General features: G+C 36.2%; 1 protein-coding gene across 1 annotated transcript in view; it reads left to right on the forward strand.

The window, feature by feature from the left end:
• Positions 1-10561, forward strand: part of RORB (RAR related orphan receptor B) — a 196597-nt gene extending 186036 nt beyond the window's left edge. Inside the window, exon 10 of the mRNA XM_019478217.2 lies at positions 80-10561. Coding sequence (XP_019333762.1) covers positions 80-235 — 156 coding nt within the window. The 3' untranslated portion in view covers positions 236-10561. The remainder of the gene's footprint in view (positions 1-79) is intronic.
• Positions 10562-15176: the final 4615 nt, after the last annotated feature.

Raw genomic sequence — 15176 nt, forward strand, 5'->3', positions numbered from 1 at the left:
TACCCCAATTCATTTTGGAAATCATTTTTTTTTAATTCTAAATAGTCTTTCTCTCTCTATCTCTCTTTATGTCCTACAGTTAATAGCCAAGATACCAACCATAACTGCACTTTGCAACTTGCACGGAGAGAAACTGCAGGTATTTAAACAATCTCATCCAGATATAGTGAACACGCTCTTTCCTCCATTATACAAGGAGCTTTTCAATCCAGACTCTACCACTGGCTGCAAGTGAAGGGGAGATAGAATTGTCACATAGTCATGGAATGCATCACTGTTAAGACGAAAGAAATGTTTTCATGAAGAACTTATTTAAAATGTCACTACTGCAACACTAGGAATGTCCTGCACTTAATAGAATTATTTTTCACCGCTACAGTTTGAAGAATGTAAATATGCACCTCTGAGTGGGGCTCTTTTTTCTTTTCTTTATTTTTTTTGAACTGACCATAAACATAAAAAAATATAGACACTGGGTATTACCTTTTTTAATTTTATTTTATTGGGGTATGTTTTGGGAGACAACTGTTCATAGAATTTTATTGTAGATATAAATGAGAATAGAGCAGTACTTTGCAGTATTACTCTTGCTGTTTATTGTTCAAATATAATTTAAGAAAATTTCACTTATTAGACTTGCCTATTTCTATGTTTTTAGATAGTTTAATGCATGTTGAAATTTGTAGCTGTCTTGAAAATTGTGCATGTATGAAACATACATATATGTATATGTACTATATACAAATACATATATATGTAATATATGCACAATGTTGTAGCTTAAAATCCCATGCCTATTTTCAAAGGATGCTCAGTCAGGCTCTCCTGAATTTTTTACTCTCCAACTAATATATTAGATTTTCGTTGGGTAATTGGGATTTTGCTTTGTCAGCTAGATTTAAATCATCAATCTCCAATCTATAGTGACAGGATGGTACCACTTCTGAGAAATGTGTAATGTAGTGCATGTCCATAGCTGGTAAAGGAAACATCAGGATTATATCAATGGTGCAAAAGCCTTGTCTGGATGATTCAAGTGTACAGAGGAAAAGTTTGGAATTTGTTCCCTGTTACAGGAATAAGACATATGTAGAAATTAACATTACAGGATAAGAGGCCAGTAAGGAATCTGGAATATGGAGTAAAAATGTAAATTATCCCAAACAGTATAAACTTTTACTTATAAGCTTTTGTTGGGTCCCAAAAATGTACTGTTTGGGCTAATTTACTTGTTTGTGACTCAACTGAAGCTTATATTTTGTTTTTTTCTTTGAAAGCAGTATGCAAGGCCTGATCTTGCTTCTATTGAAGTCTATAGAAAGATTCCCATTGACTTCAGTGAACGCAGGCCCAAAGTAGTTTTTAAAAGTAAGCGTGGGATGATGATGACAATGAGACTGGTGACAGCAAACTGTCACCAACTAAAACATGATCAGCTGCTAAATGAAACCAGAGGGTTTCCATTTCGTATTAATTTGTGATGTTTGAGTGATACTATTACAGCTTCAGGAAGAAGTAGGGGATTGTTTGGGTGGATTTTTTTCTACAGAAGGAAAAAACAGCAACCCTACAGCAGCAACATTCAGATGTGGATGGAAAGTTGACCCAGACCATTCCTCAAAAACTGGGCTGCTCTACTCCATTGTATTCATTTTTGCCAGTCTCTTTGTACTGGAGGAAGGGGAGTAGGAGGTTAGCAGAGTATGAAAAAGCAGTAGTGAATAATTCATTCATTTATCGGATCCACACAGGTAGAGGCCTTCTACCTGTGAAAGCACAGGCTATTCAGCTTCTGCCATGATGATCTCTACCATTCGTTTCGTCTGAGGAGACTACTCCACATGGTCTAAAATCTATATGGGATCAGATGACAGGAAAGGCGATTTCTGAAACAGGGCTACAAGGAGATACATTCTTTACTCCCAAGTTCCTGCCATAAAAACTATGGCATGCCACACAGTGCAATTACTATAATTTTTTTTGTAATGGCCACAGGCTGCATGGAAAGCCCTGTCTTTAGGTTCCTCTGGAGCTGTACTGATATGGAGCTGGAGGAGACACCCAAGGGAACCTGAGCAGGGATATTATATGGTTAGTCTGAAGCTTCCAGCCAGTTTCAGGGGCTCTGAAAGGTTCTGGTTTAATCCTTCTCTCCCTTTCTTTTGGAGGGAATAGTTTGCAGTTTTCTTTTCCCCCAAAAGCCACTTCTGTATTCCTTCCACACAAACAGGGCCTATTTAGGCAATGTTAATAATTGCTTGTTGATGATGTTCATTTTCCTTAGCGCTCACGCACCAGATACAACAGCAATAAATTAAGGAAGCAAAATTCTCTACTCTTCACATAACACAGAGTGTCAAACATATGGCTTGTGGTCTGGATCCAGCTCTTGGAGCTGAGGGATCCAGCCTTGAGGTCACTGGAAGAACCCTATGCACCAGTGCAGCCCTACTTTCTGCATGAAGCACGTGGGCTGGACCTGATGCCATACATGCTGAATGCTGCACAGGGGTTAGTCCAGGGTGTATGCATGCCCTGTACCAGCCCCACATGCTGCATACACAGTGAGCCCCAGGGCTGGTGCATGTGGACTAGACCCAGCACTATGGCTGCTACATAGAGGACTCGCCCTCTATGTACAAAGTAAAAAATACAAAGTAAACCTGACTGTGCTTCAGAAATTACTTAGGAATGTAAATGATCAGTTTCTAAAATAACTTTTCTCAAGTGGAGCCAAAAGGGTTTTCTCACCTGGAGCCATGTACCCTGATATTCCTAATCAAACTGAAATGTCTGTAATTATAGTAAAAGGTATTTGCACTTCCCTAGTAACTTCCTTCTCAGCTCAGCTCACAAGCATTGACTCAGCTTCATGGTCTCTTGTGAGAGGGTGCAGGTATTTATATTCCCATTCTACCAAGGAGGAAACTGGAGCAAAGAAGGCAAAAAGCATGAACCTGACACACTGCTGTAAATAAGATCAGTAATTTACTATGGCATAAAATAATACCTGTGTCTGATGGAACTATCCTATGCTGGAGTAAATTAATCTACTGCACAGTATTGTGGAGCACATGTAGACAGTGACACTTTACTACGTGTTAGTCTAATATGCAGTAGACATGCCCAGTTTGTCTTTTTAAAGCACAAAGAACAAGTACATATATTTGAAAACCTCTTGGCCCCTGTTCCAGAAATGTAGAGTATGTGATAAAAATAATTGTACTTTTTGTTAGTAAATAAGGAGGCTGTATTACGGTGCTAATAAGAGCACTCCTTCATTACTCTATGTTGCTTCCTTAAAAGTTTTTCAGTTCTTTCCTTTGCAAAATAAGACAGCAGTCTTAGAGATTTTAGCTCATGTACTTTACTCAAGCTAACTGAATGTGGGGTGTAGACATTAAAAAGACATTATTTAGCACTTAAAATAGCACTTTCCATGTTCAAAACACTAGGTAACCATTCACTAATTATGCCTCCCAGCACCTTTCATGGATAAGAATCAGTACCCCCATTTTAAAGATGAGGAAATGAGACAAAGACGTTAACTGACTCGGCAAAGGCCACACAGTTCAAACTTGGATTTGATGACAGGGATTTAGGCTCTGATTTTCCTTTCCAGATCCACACACCAGTTTTTAATATGTACTATTGCTCCCCTACATTAAGATGGTTATAAAAGCAGTGTTACTTTTTTATATACAAAGTATATTGGTCACCATTAAAAAGGCAACATTTGCAAATAGTTACCACAATACCTGGTCAAATTATTCATTGAACATTATATTTATTGTACATTCCCTACCTCCTTTTCTTATAGCTTTTGAATTCTTTGAACATAGGCTCTAAATTTGCACGAAGTGAATACAGATGCATTTCAACACACAACTTGTTTGCTAATTTTGATTAGTTGCTAATTATTTGTTACATTATTTGTAATATGAGACTGACCAGTTAAAAGTAATAATGTTACTTCTCCTACTTAATTATCTGACTAAAATTTATAAAACCACAGTACAAGAAATGACAACTCCCAGTCTGAATTTGGGACATACGTGCTAAAATTTAAGAAATTGGAGATTTGAGATCTTTTCCATGTATAACTCTCAGCCACCAAACTACTTGTGAACCATGTACAATATAAGGTCCACAACTGACAGCAAATTGAAGTCTAGGCATTAATTCCAGAAAATATTTCTGTATTGTTTTATGTACAACTAGCTCTAGTTATTCCACAGTGGGATCTGACTCACCACCATTAGCTCCTTACAATTAGAAGTTGCCATAACTGCATTGTGTGGTAATTGCTGATACATGTTGACTTTTTAATGACAAGCACTTTAAATGGGACTGATTTTCAGTGATTGATTAGTCCCAGACCTCTAACAAAAAAAGGGTATAAAAATATATGTTAGCTCTTCCACTTCTAGCATTATATTCAGATAATTCAACCACATTGAACCAAATGATCCTCAGCATCTATCAGACAGATGTAGACGGTTTGTTACACTACTACCGGGACTTAATTTTGGTGTAAATGTTACTCCTGCTAGCTCTTTGTATAAAGAATTAATTCCAAGAGTCATATTTCCTTCTAATGGAAAGATTGCTTTACTGATTGTTAGGAAAACAGGATAATAGAAGGCACTCAATTCAATCAAGCAGTTTCCAAATGCTATATATATATTATGATTGGTTTGCAAAAAGCAACTTTAGGATCTGATCCTGTGAGTTGCTGGGCTCCCAGGGCTCCAGCTAGAGTCAATGAAAATGGAGGCCCCTCCACACCTCATTGGAGTTTCTCAAACCCTCATAAAATTAAAGGCCGTCAGTGTTTGAAGCTTTAGTTTTATGGAACTCCTGTCAAATGTTGGCTTCACATAAGCTTTAATGTTTCTACTTTGTGCTTCTCATTGTTAATTCCAGCTCCATTTCACAGCAGATAATTAATTTCCTCCATTTCATCTTATATTTTTAGATTGGGGCAATTTGTGCATTTGGGGAAGGTTTGAGGGTCTTGGCTGAAAGGCTTTTTGTACCCAAGACAATTTGTACTGTGATTGCTTTCATCTGTGTTCATCCTAAGCAGCCTGTACTGATGGGAGTTCTTCTTTGACTTGATTCCAGGGGGTGGGGGAGGGGGCAAGTTGCCATCTTGATATTTAAGCAGAAAGGGCACATACCCTATTACCTAGGACCAGCATGAGCTATGTACTGGGCTACTCTACAAAAGTTGGGGAAAAGAATATTCCCCTTCCTACCTCCAAACCCAGGTTATGAAGAGATAGTGGGATTGCTCCATAGACGCTGCTGTAGCCTCAGAGCTGAAATTTGAATTGTGACTGATCAGGCTTCATATTCACAGATGCACAGGTGCTGGCCTCTGCATCTAAATAGCCCCCTGCCATAAAGCAACATGATAGGGCAAAATGGTCAGGTTCCGTGCGCCTTCCCCCAATACTATTCCTCTCCATATACTCCATTGATTGCAGCATGCATTCAAAATATCCTGATGTCCTTCCTTGGACTGTATTATATTACCATAGTCTATTTGGAAGCTCAGCTATACAGAACTCAGTAAAAAGATGAGAATGAAACATAACAGCCATTTTGGCCTAGGCCTATCCTGTATGTGTTGAAAGTGAAACCTGAGACAAATACAGATTTCTTTTTGCTGACGCTAACAAAATTTGGTATTTATACTGAATAACTTACCCCAGCACTTTCTGCCTCCATTCTGAAGACTAACTATTGTCTCTGACATCCTGTAGCAATAGCATGTCAGAGAACCAGTCCTCTTCTTTCCTTTCAAAGTTTTGTGCTTTGTAAATGACAATCACTGCTCGATGCAGATGTTGCACTGTACTCCACTCAGGGATGTTTCACTATTAAAGATAAATATATAATATAATGGTAATAATAAGGAAAAGAATGTTAGAGGCTTTGAAGGGCACAGATTTAGATGCCCAAATGAAAGAGACCCAGACAAGGCTTTCAAGCCAGTGATTAGAAATGACGTTGTTTATACTAAATTCACAGTCAGTGGTTCCTCAGCTTTCCTTGCTGTTTCTCAGTAGAGTATTCCTGAGCAATTTATACATGTGCATTGAGAGCCTGTTGAGAATCAGCTTGAGCTCTGTAGGAGTTACTGAATTTGGACTATTGACAAAAGAAAGTTTGGTTTAAAGGTACTGAGTTAAAGTGGAGTTAAGGTGGGTTATATTCAGGATTGCTGCAAGAATGTAAAACAAAGTTGTATGACAGAATAAATTATAATGTGTTGGCAACAACAGCCAAAGTTTTGAGCAATTACCACATGGAGAAATTATCACTAAGAGCAAGTAACAGAAAATAAAAAGGCCCCCTTTATCCTCTTCTCTCAGGGATGCATGAGGTCAAAATTCCTAGTTGGGCCTCTATCTAGCAGGGCAGCCCTTCTCCCAGAAAATATGAGTTTGTGAGTTTATATGCATCTCTGGCAAAACATATTCACCTCTAACTGTGAATTCTTTACTATTCTGCTAAAGGAACAATATCCACCTCTCCCTTCTCTTCCAGATTTGGAAGACACTGTTTTACCCCCTGATATCTCAAATGAACCCCCTTCTTCTCTGTTTACAAGAACCTCACACAAAACTGGATTATAATGGATCTAATCTGGATCAGCCAGAAATAAGTAATTCTCCCCAGGTCCCTGACTGAGCTAACCTCTTCCCATTTCCATGATGGGATTTCTTTACATCTCCAGCTTGTTTTTGAGTGAGTACATATGGTTTGGTTAGGATCCTTTCCTGTTCCTGAAGCTGTGTTGGGAACCTCATATCAAGAACTAGAATGTAGAGTCCCAGATTTTTACTTATGCCAGTAGTTTAAATCTATCATTCTGTCTATCTAGCTTCTTATGCAGGTGTCCACACCATAGCATCTGACCCACTGCAGCTTGAGTTTAGGCTATTCTAGTTCACAAATCATAGAAGTCAGTCTTTGAAGACGCTTGCAGGCATTTCCCTATCTTGTCCAAAGGCAGTTTCCCTGCATCAAATAACTTCCCACCAAATCAAGGATCTGTGTGGTGACTGACCCATTTCAGATGCTTTTCAAAGCTCTTTCACCCCCAAAAAGTCCTTACTTGAGCAGCCATGTGGTTCATTTTACACTGGCAAAGTAGGAAGGAACTCTTCTTGCCAGCCTGGGCAAGTTGCCCTGGACTCTATTGCTCTCACATTTTAATCTTGGGAGATACCAAGGGAATTGTTCTATTAATGTATAGCCCCTAAACTGGTTTTGAAGCTGTTCATTTCACTAGAAATATCACTTGCATGCATAGTCTCAAAATAAAAGAAAAACAATTTGTATGAAATCAAATTTCTCCTGTGGTAACTAATATCAGTAGCTCTCCCTAAAAGGCAATCTAAATATATGCTGATGTAGGTGGATTATGTTAATGCAGCAGTGTCCATAAGACAATCCTTTCATTTATGCTGAAAGAGTAGGAAAATGCACAAAAATGCGTCTGAGAATAAGGATTAGGTACTTATTTGGGGCTTAATTTTTCTTGGACATCAATGCAGACAATGAGGATAATACTGCTGACAGTGAGTTCAGTAACTTGATGTACTATACTTGCATATGTTTATCATCCTAACAACTCAACCACAGTATATAGGGAGAGTGAAAGAAAACATCATTGGATATAGGAGCAATAAATTCTAAGTGTTATTTTATACATGCAGAAAATGTTTGCTTTGCACGCTGTCTTCTGTACAATAGCATTAAGAAAAAGCTTCATCTACTATAGGTATAACAGTATTTTTACCTATTTTTGGACTTGCTGGGTGGACCTGCTAATTTATGATTAAAGATACTGCTGTAGGGGGGGAAAATGTATGTGCTTCAAGAAAAGATTGAGACCTTATTTTATTGCTATACATTGACAACAATGAAGTATAGTCGTTATAAAATTATATCTAGATAGAATTAGAAATTTGTCTCCTTGTTTTCAATTTTATTGCCACATTAGTCACCTGATATTTAAGCAGCAGAAGCCCAAAAGCATTGAAGAACAAGTAGGGCCAGATGGGCAGCCACAAACAACAGATTTTACCTTGAAGACGATTCTACTTAAAAACAGCTTATAAAAAAGCACGTATATTTGTCTTGATTAGATTCCCAGCTTAATAAATCAGAGTAATAGATTAGCCTCTCAGCTTCTTCTGGGATTCAAATGCACTACAACTGTTTTCTTTAAATGCATCACTTCAGTGTCTGAATCGGGCAAATTTTTGTTGTCATGAATATGAAATGCTAATAATAATTTAACCTTTCAAGGTTCTAAAGTGTAGACCATGCATTCTTGTGCAGTAGATGGGGATTTGTTTGTGCACTTATCATTAAATAGTGACTGAGCACCCTAACAAATAAACTTGCTGTGAAAATCTTTGTCTCTTGCTTTATTGCAACGTGACCTCCAGGCTACAGGGAGCAGCTCAGTGGTTGTACTTGTGGCCACAAATAAAGCACAACTAAAGTTCTAACTTGCTATAACTGACACCCAGTTCAATCAGATGTCTGGGGTGTTTTGAGATTTACACAGTCATCTGTGGGATGATTCCCATGTCAGACTAATTACTCTGGCTGTAATTGATGGACACCATAAATAAATTAGGAATCGGAATATCAACAAAACCCCTTATTTTACCACTGCACTGTCTGCCTCATCTGTTTAACACTATAAAAGTAACTAAAAGCAAACAAACAAACAAAAAAAAATAAAAATCCTGAGTATGTATTGTAGAAATGTAGAAGACAAATAAAATATTTTTTCAAATGTAATTACTTTTAATATATGCTTGTGGAAGGTCTAATACTATGTAAGCTGTCTCTGTAATTTTTGCTGTAAATAACTTGGGACAGTGAATACACTGATTTTTTCTATGTCTGTTTAAGCATAAGACTTTGTAACAATTTTTTTTAAAGAGGAAAAAACATCAAAGAGCAAACTATGTACTTGCTTCCTATGAGTGTAATCTACTCTTCAGTTTTTATGAAAACTGATTGTAATAGATAAAGCCTTTTGACCAGCCATTGGTGTTTAGTGTATACTTCTGTTTGTAATGGGGGGGTGGCGGGAGGGAAACAAATGACAAGACTGTCAGTAGAACCTTTTCCCAATGAGTCTGTAAAGCAAGTATTGTACTAATACCTGCAGACTGCATTGAAGAATGCAATTCACAAAAGCTTGTTGAAGCAAATAATATTTCCTTAAAGCATATGGCTTTTATGTATCCTTCCAGTGTGGATTATATTAATAGAAACAAATTCTTCTTTCCAATGAACAAAATATTTTTGTATGCTTTTAATTTCTTATTCAAATTTGAGGTCAGGTCACTCATTAGCTATAATCTGAAGCCATAACTGACCTTCACCAAATAAATGTTTTAAAGATCCTAATAGGAAAAAGAAATACTGTCCAGTGTACTGACATCTTTAAAATGCAGGCAGGAGCATAAATAACATGCAGAGCATTTGGATGCCTTTCCTGCATCCCAAGTGTGACTTTAATGGCTAATATTTTATGACTACCAATTTATAAAAACATAATTAAAATAGATATTTAGATTTAAATGAAGTTTCTAATATTTTTGAAATATCCCTGAAAATGCTTTCTTGCTTTTAGGATTATGAGAGAAAATGATTTTTCATATACTTCCAACTTTCAAAGATTTAATGTTTTTATCCTATTTCCAGTTACTTTTGTTAAGAATTAAGTGAGACATTAAGTCCCCAGATTTCAAAGCCATGAGCTATTTGGAGCTTGGCTGTAGCTATGTCGTTGTAAATTAATTTCATTTGATTTTGAGGTGGGGGGTGTAGTTTGCTACTCAATAAGCATGCTCACCACTGTTGGTAACGCACAAAAGCTGCATTGCCTGAGAAGTATGTAAAAATAAAATACAAATAACAAATGTATCTCTCAAAGTGGAACAAAAATTACTTTCTAAAGCAAAATGCCTCATAGAGCCGTCATTTTTTTTCCTGAAGGTTAATTGTATAATAATAACGGTGATGTATTTTAACTGCCTTGTAGATGCAAAAAGCAAAACCACAAATGAACCAGTGACATTTTGGGTGAAATCCTGGTTCCACTGAAATCAATAGCAAAAGCTCCCATTGATTTTAATGGGGCAGGGTTTTTCACTCCTTGAAGTTTTCTTCTAATCTCTCTCTGCTCTCTCTCCCTTGTTTAATATAAAAGCCCTAATTTATGTGTATGTGAGTAAAACTACAGCCTGGTTCATTTAGAAAGTGACCATTGAGGGTTTTGGTTGGTTTTTTTAAATCATGAATATCCTAGGACCAGCATTCCCTGTCAAAAAAAAAGGTTTTATATTACTTTAGAATGTAATAGATTTTTGTCTTATTTTGTCTTGTAAATTATTAGTTCAATACTGTTAGCATTCCATAATAATGCACACATGATTTTGAATGTTTTCTGTAAATGACAATCAATGTTGATGAAGTTCCTTTCTTTAATGCTGAACAAAATAAAAAAAAAGCTATAAGAAAATAAAGTCTGACTTCTGATTTGGTTTTATTCTGAGATGAAAGATATAACTTCATTCTTTGGATTGAAAAGACAAATATGGAGTTAAACGAAAAAAGATCAGGAGACCATATTCATTTTGAGACTCCCCCCTGCCTCTTTTTTTTGCATATATCATTAAGTACACCATGTATATCCATCAATGCACCAAAATGGCTGCTGATCAACAATTTAAATTAGAGCTGCAATTTTTTAATATGTAAATAGCTATTTTTTAAAGAAAAGACTGTGCTACAAGAAGGAAGAATCTTAATCCAGATACTTGCATAAAAGGAAATGACACAGTAATATAAGGAGTTCACCTAAATGCAAAAGTAAATGTGTTGATCCAATATTTTTCCATATAGGCCAACATATACTGAAGGTGATTAGTTGACTTTGAGAAAATCTCTCTCCTCAAGTTCTGAAGACATAAAGGCAGGTGTTTAAAGATACCTGTCTGCACCTTTATGCATCTACATACTTTTAAAAATCTAGTTAATCTAGATTTACCCCACAGGCCATTACTGAAGTCACACATACTGACTTCAGTGGGACTGCTTATATATTATACAGATCATTTATGTGTTTGCTTATAATGCTTTGTTTAATCAGGATTCAAGGAATTTTTGAAGGATCAGAACTTTTATTTCAAATTTTAAAAGTACAGCTGAAAATAAAATGTAGCATTAGGTTTTCAAAGTTCTGGTAAACTAAGAATGTGTATCTATGTGAAATAATTTTAATTTAACACTGGGTTCAAGTATAAGAGCTTATACAGTCATTAAAATTAAACAGCTTTAAAAGTAGGTATTTCTAATTCTAATAATAAATACCTAAGTGCATTAGTTATGGTAAATAATGTCATACAGTAAATATCTATTTGCATATTGAGCTATATTTTTCTGAACAGAAGAAAATCATAAGCACTGTTGCACTTCACTTCAACAGTTTTCTATTTAATGCTTCCTTATTGTTTAGATACTCTTTGTGTGCACTCAGACTACATCACCCAGACAGAACCCTTGTGAAGATAAATATGTGATAAAGATAGATAGATAGATAGATAGATAGATAGATAGATAGATAGATAGATAGATATAAGCATTTTTTTTACAAAAACTAATTTTTACTCTCTGTCTATATATATACACACACACACACACACATATACACACACATAGAGAGAGAGAGGGAGTAAAAAAATAGCTTTTAGTGAAAAGTACAACTAGCCTTGTTCACAGATATAGTGAATCTAATAATTATTGGAGTGACCAACATAGTATAAGACCTGAACAAAGTAGGCAAATATTTCTAAACACTGACATAATCATTTATAGAGTTTTCTTCACCAGTGTGGTACTCCAGTTTTATATCACTGCAATGATTAAATCCATAATATATTTATTCAAAATTGCATGGTCACTTACTTGGAGTGGATTATCTATTCTGTTTGTGCATTTTAATCTCTCAAAGCAAGAAACATGCTCTGGAAAGAGTTATTGGTGAAATATATTAGTCTATATATCAGAATCTGCTAGTGAATCTAAACTAAGATTTTGATAATTTAAAATCCTGAGTGTATTTACTGGATACACTTATTCAAATGTGGCTTTCTAGACATGCACAGTGGAGGTATAGAAATCCAAGTAGTAACTGAAGACATACGTTTGTCAATGTTTTTGTATTAGAAATTTTTAGTCAAATGTGATAAATGTAAAAATAGTCCATCATTCATATCAGATGAATCAGAACTTAATTTTCTCATTGATTTTTCTTTTGAAACATACTTTTATTTTTCAGAATAATTTTTAAAAACTGGGTTGCAATTGCTCTCGAGTATACAACAGTTGATACTTAAAAGATCTAAAAGCTTTTTTTCCCATGATGATATGGCAAAGAAACCCTGTTTCCTGGAAAGTGGCGAAATGCAGCAAAATGTGCGTCAGTGAGCAGAAAATGGTGGCATTGCACTTTTGAACTAAAACACCTTCAAGGTGTGGACCACTGCCATTTTCTGTGCACTGATATGCATTTCATTGCATGTGCCCCAGCACCGGGCACTTTTCAAGGCATCTGGCACTGTGGTGCATGCACGTGTAACAATTGCTCAAGAACCGCAAGTCTGAGAGGTTCATGATTTGGGAGAAATGGAATTGCAAGCCATGTCTTGCTTTGGTAACATGCGTTTCCTTGGGTGCCTATACACATGCATTGAGGCTGCTCCGTCATGCCATAATTACAGTGCATTGGAGCACACTTGATTAATCGAGCCTGCTGGAGTGTGGTAATTACCGAGCTCCAGCAGACTCCAGCATCATGTGTATCAGCATCCCTGGGCTGACAAATGGTGGCAGGTGTACTTTAAAGCTTGTTCAATGAGCTTTAGTTAAAGTGTCCCCACCAACATTTTTCAGCACAGGGATGCTGATACACATGACACTCCAGGTATTTTAATTAAAGTAGCTCCAAGAGCATAAACTTCGCCCCATGCCCTCCTCCCAGAGCATATGTGTAAATGCCCTTTATGTCTATCCTTAGCCATACTTTTTTACTCTTTGTATAAGTGTGCATCTTTTAAAAGCAGAATGAATGTTCCATATTTATGTATTGCACACATATTCATAAGTGCATACAGATACAGGAAATATTTCATTACCTAGCTATATAAATTGGACTTAGTCCTGCAGTTCTTATATATCTCACAGTTAAGTCTGGGAATTTTGCATGTGCTGAAGGATCTGGCCCAAAAAGGATATTCATAGCAATTGTTGCAGTTTCAGGATAATACAATCACAACAACTTCTAGACTAATTTAGAGAACTCATATAATCAGCAAGATCAGCCTTACCTTAATACAACTCATGTGCAAAAGCTTTCAGTTTCAACTAATTAACAAATGACAATTTTAAATGATTAAGTCATGCCACAAGAGAACTTGCCTGAAAATTCTACAGGTTAATAAAACTTCATCTCCATGTTATTAAAATTCAGACTCTATTCACCCTTATTTCTTACATTTCTGGATTCCATTACATAGCCAGTTAGCAGTGAAAAGTCTATATTTTTGTCTTTTTATGTTTTATAAGTTTTATGGTGCTCATTTCAATGATTCAATTGCAATCGCAGAGGAAAAAAAAATAGAATATCCTTTCCTTCCCAATGACAGCTAAAGATTTATTTACTAGCCTATCTAGCCATGATGTTTATAACAAATATATAGCAAGTACATAGCTTCGTTCTTGGCACAGGAAAACCACCTGTCATTCAAGGGAGGTTTCTTACTCACTGCATCTCCAGGCTTTTCTACAGCGTGCTGTTCAGCATACTTCTGAATGTATTATGGTTTCTCTTCCCAACCTGAACACGTTACTTATAAAAACTAGCTAGTTCTGAATCTGTTAATTTAACAATTAATGCATGCAGGCTGACAAAAACAATGAAGCCACCCTGTGCCCTCCCATGTTACAAGTCACCAGAGGAAGACAAAGACGCCAAAATGTGTGAGAGACTCACATAGTTAAATTTCCTCTGAAATGATCCATGAGAGTAGACAGCTTCTTTTGAATAAAAGTGCTACTTATCTTATCTTTGCCTTTCTTAAGACCTGTGTTTCCCTTTTCCACCCCAATATGCCTATTCTTCATACCTGTCCCTCCAAAGGTTACTACATAAGGTTGGAACTACTGTTTTCCCATATGAAATAATTATATGCCTTTTATTTCCTGAAATGTTAAAGCTGCTTTGTTCTGCAGGTCTCTTGAAAAGGCACCTGACTGTGAATGACTAAAACCATTTTCAAGAGAAATTATGTATAAGGCCACCAATCTTCCCTGACCCACATTTTGCTCTAAAGAAGCCTAAAGGCTTTGGTTGGGCCAAATCTTAATTCAGTAAAATGCTTAAGATAGTGAGCACGTTTAAACATGGGAGGTCATTGCTACTAGTCAAGTGTATAAAATAGGCCAGTGCTTAAGTTTTGACTGAATTATGCGCCTAAGTTGATGAGAAGGTGAAAAATTCTTTACTAACAAATTGCTCAGCTGGAAGGTTCTAGCTTAAATCAAAATCAAAACTTTCTAGGTTTTATTTTAAAACAAGTATATCAGTTCATATTTTGAAAATCGGAAGAGTCTCCTCACTCACCAAATATTCAAAATATGAACTGATATACTTATTTTAAAATAAAACCTAGAAAGTTTTGACTTTGATTTAAACTAGAACCTTCCAGCTGAGCACTTTGTTAGTAAGTAGCAAATCTCAGAGATTTTTTTTCTGTCCACTAAATCACAATACAATTAAATAATCTAAGAGATGCAGAGAAACAAACAAGAAGTTTAAACTTGTCCAGAGAATTCAGAAAAGGTGAATTAATGTTTAATCATTTTTATCTTAGATGCACAATCAGGTGGCTGATGATATTATCTGCCTTTATCTGGTTCTTTATCATGAAGTTACTCTATGAAGTCACAATGTAGAAATACGAGCCGTGTCTTTAACATCCCAGTATATTCCATGTAAAATTTCCAGCTGCTATCAGGTAAACTAATACGGTCTTTGCAAGTTCCATCATGCTCTGAGACGGTAGTTCTCA

This window comes from Alligator mississippiensis, chromosome 3 (assembly GCF_030867095.1).
Source record: "Alligator mississippiensis isolate rAllMis1 chromosome 3, rAllMis1, whole genome shotgun sequence".
In the NCBI taxonomy this organism is placed as follows: domain Eukaryota; kingdom Metazoa; phylum Chordata; order Crocodylia; family Alligatoridae; genus Alligator; species Alligator mississippiensis.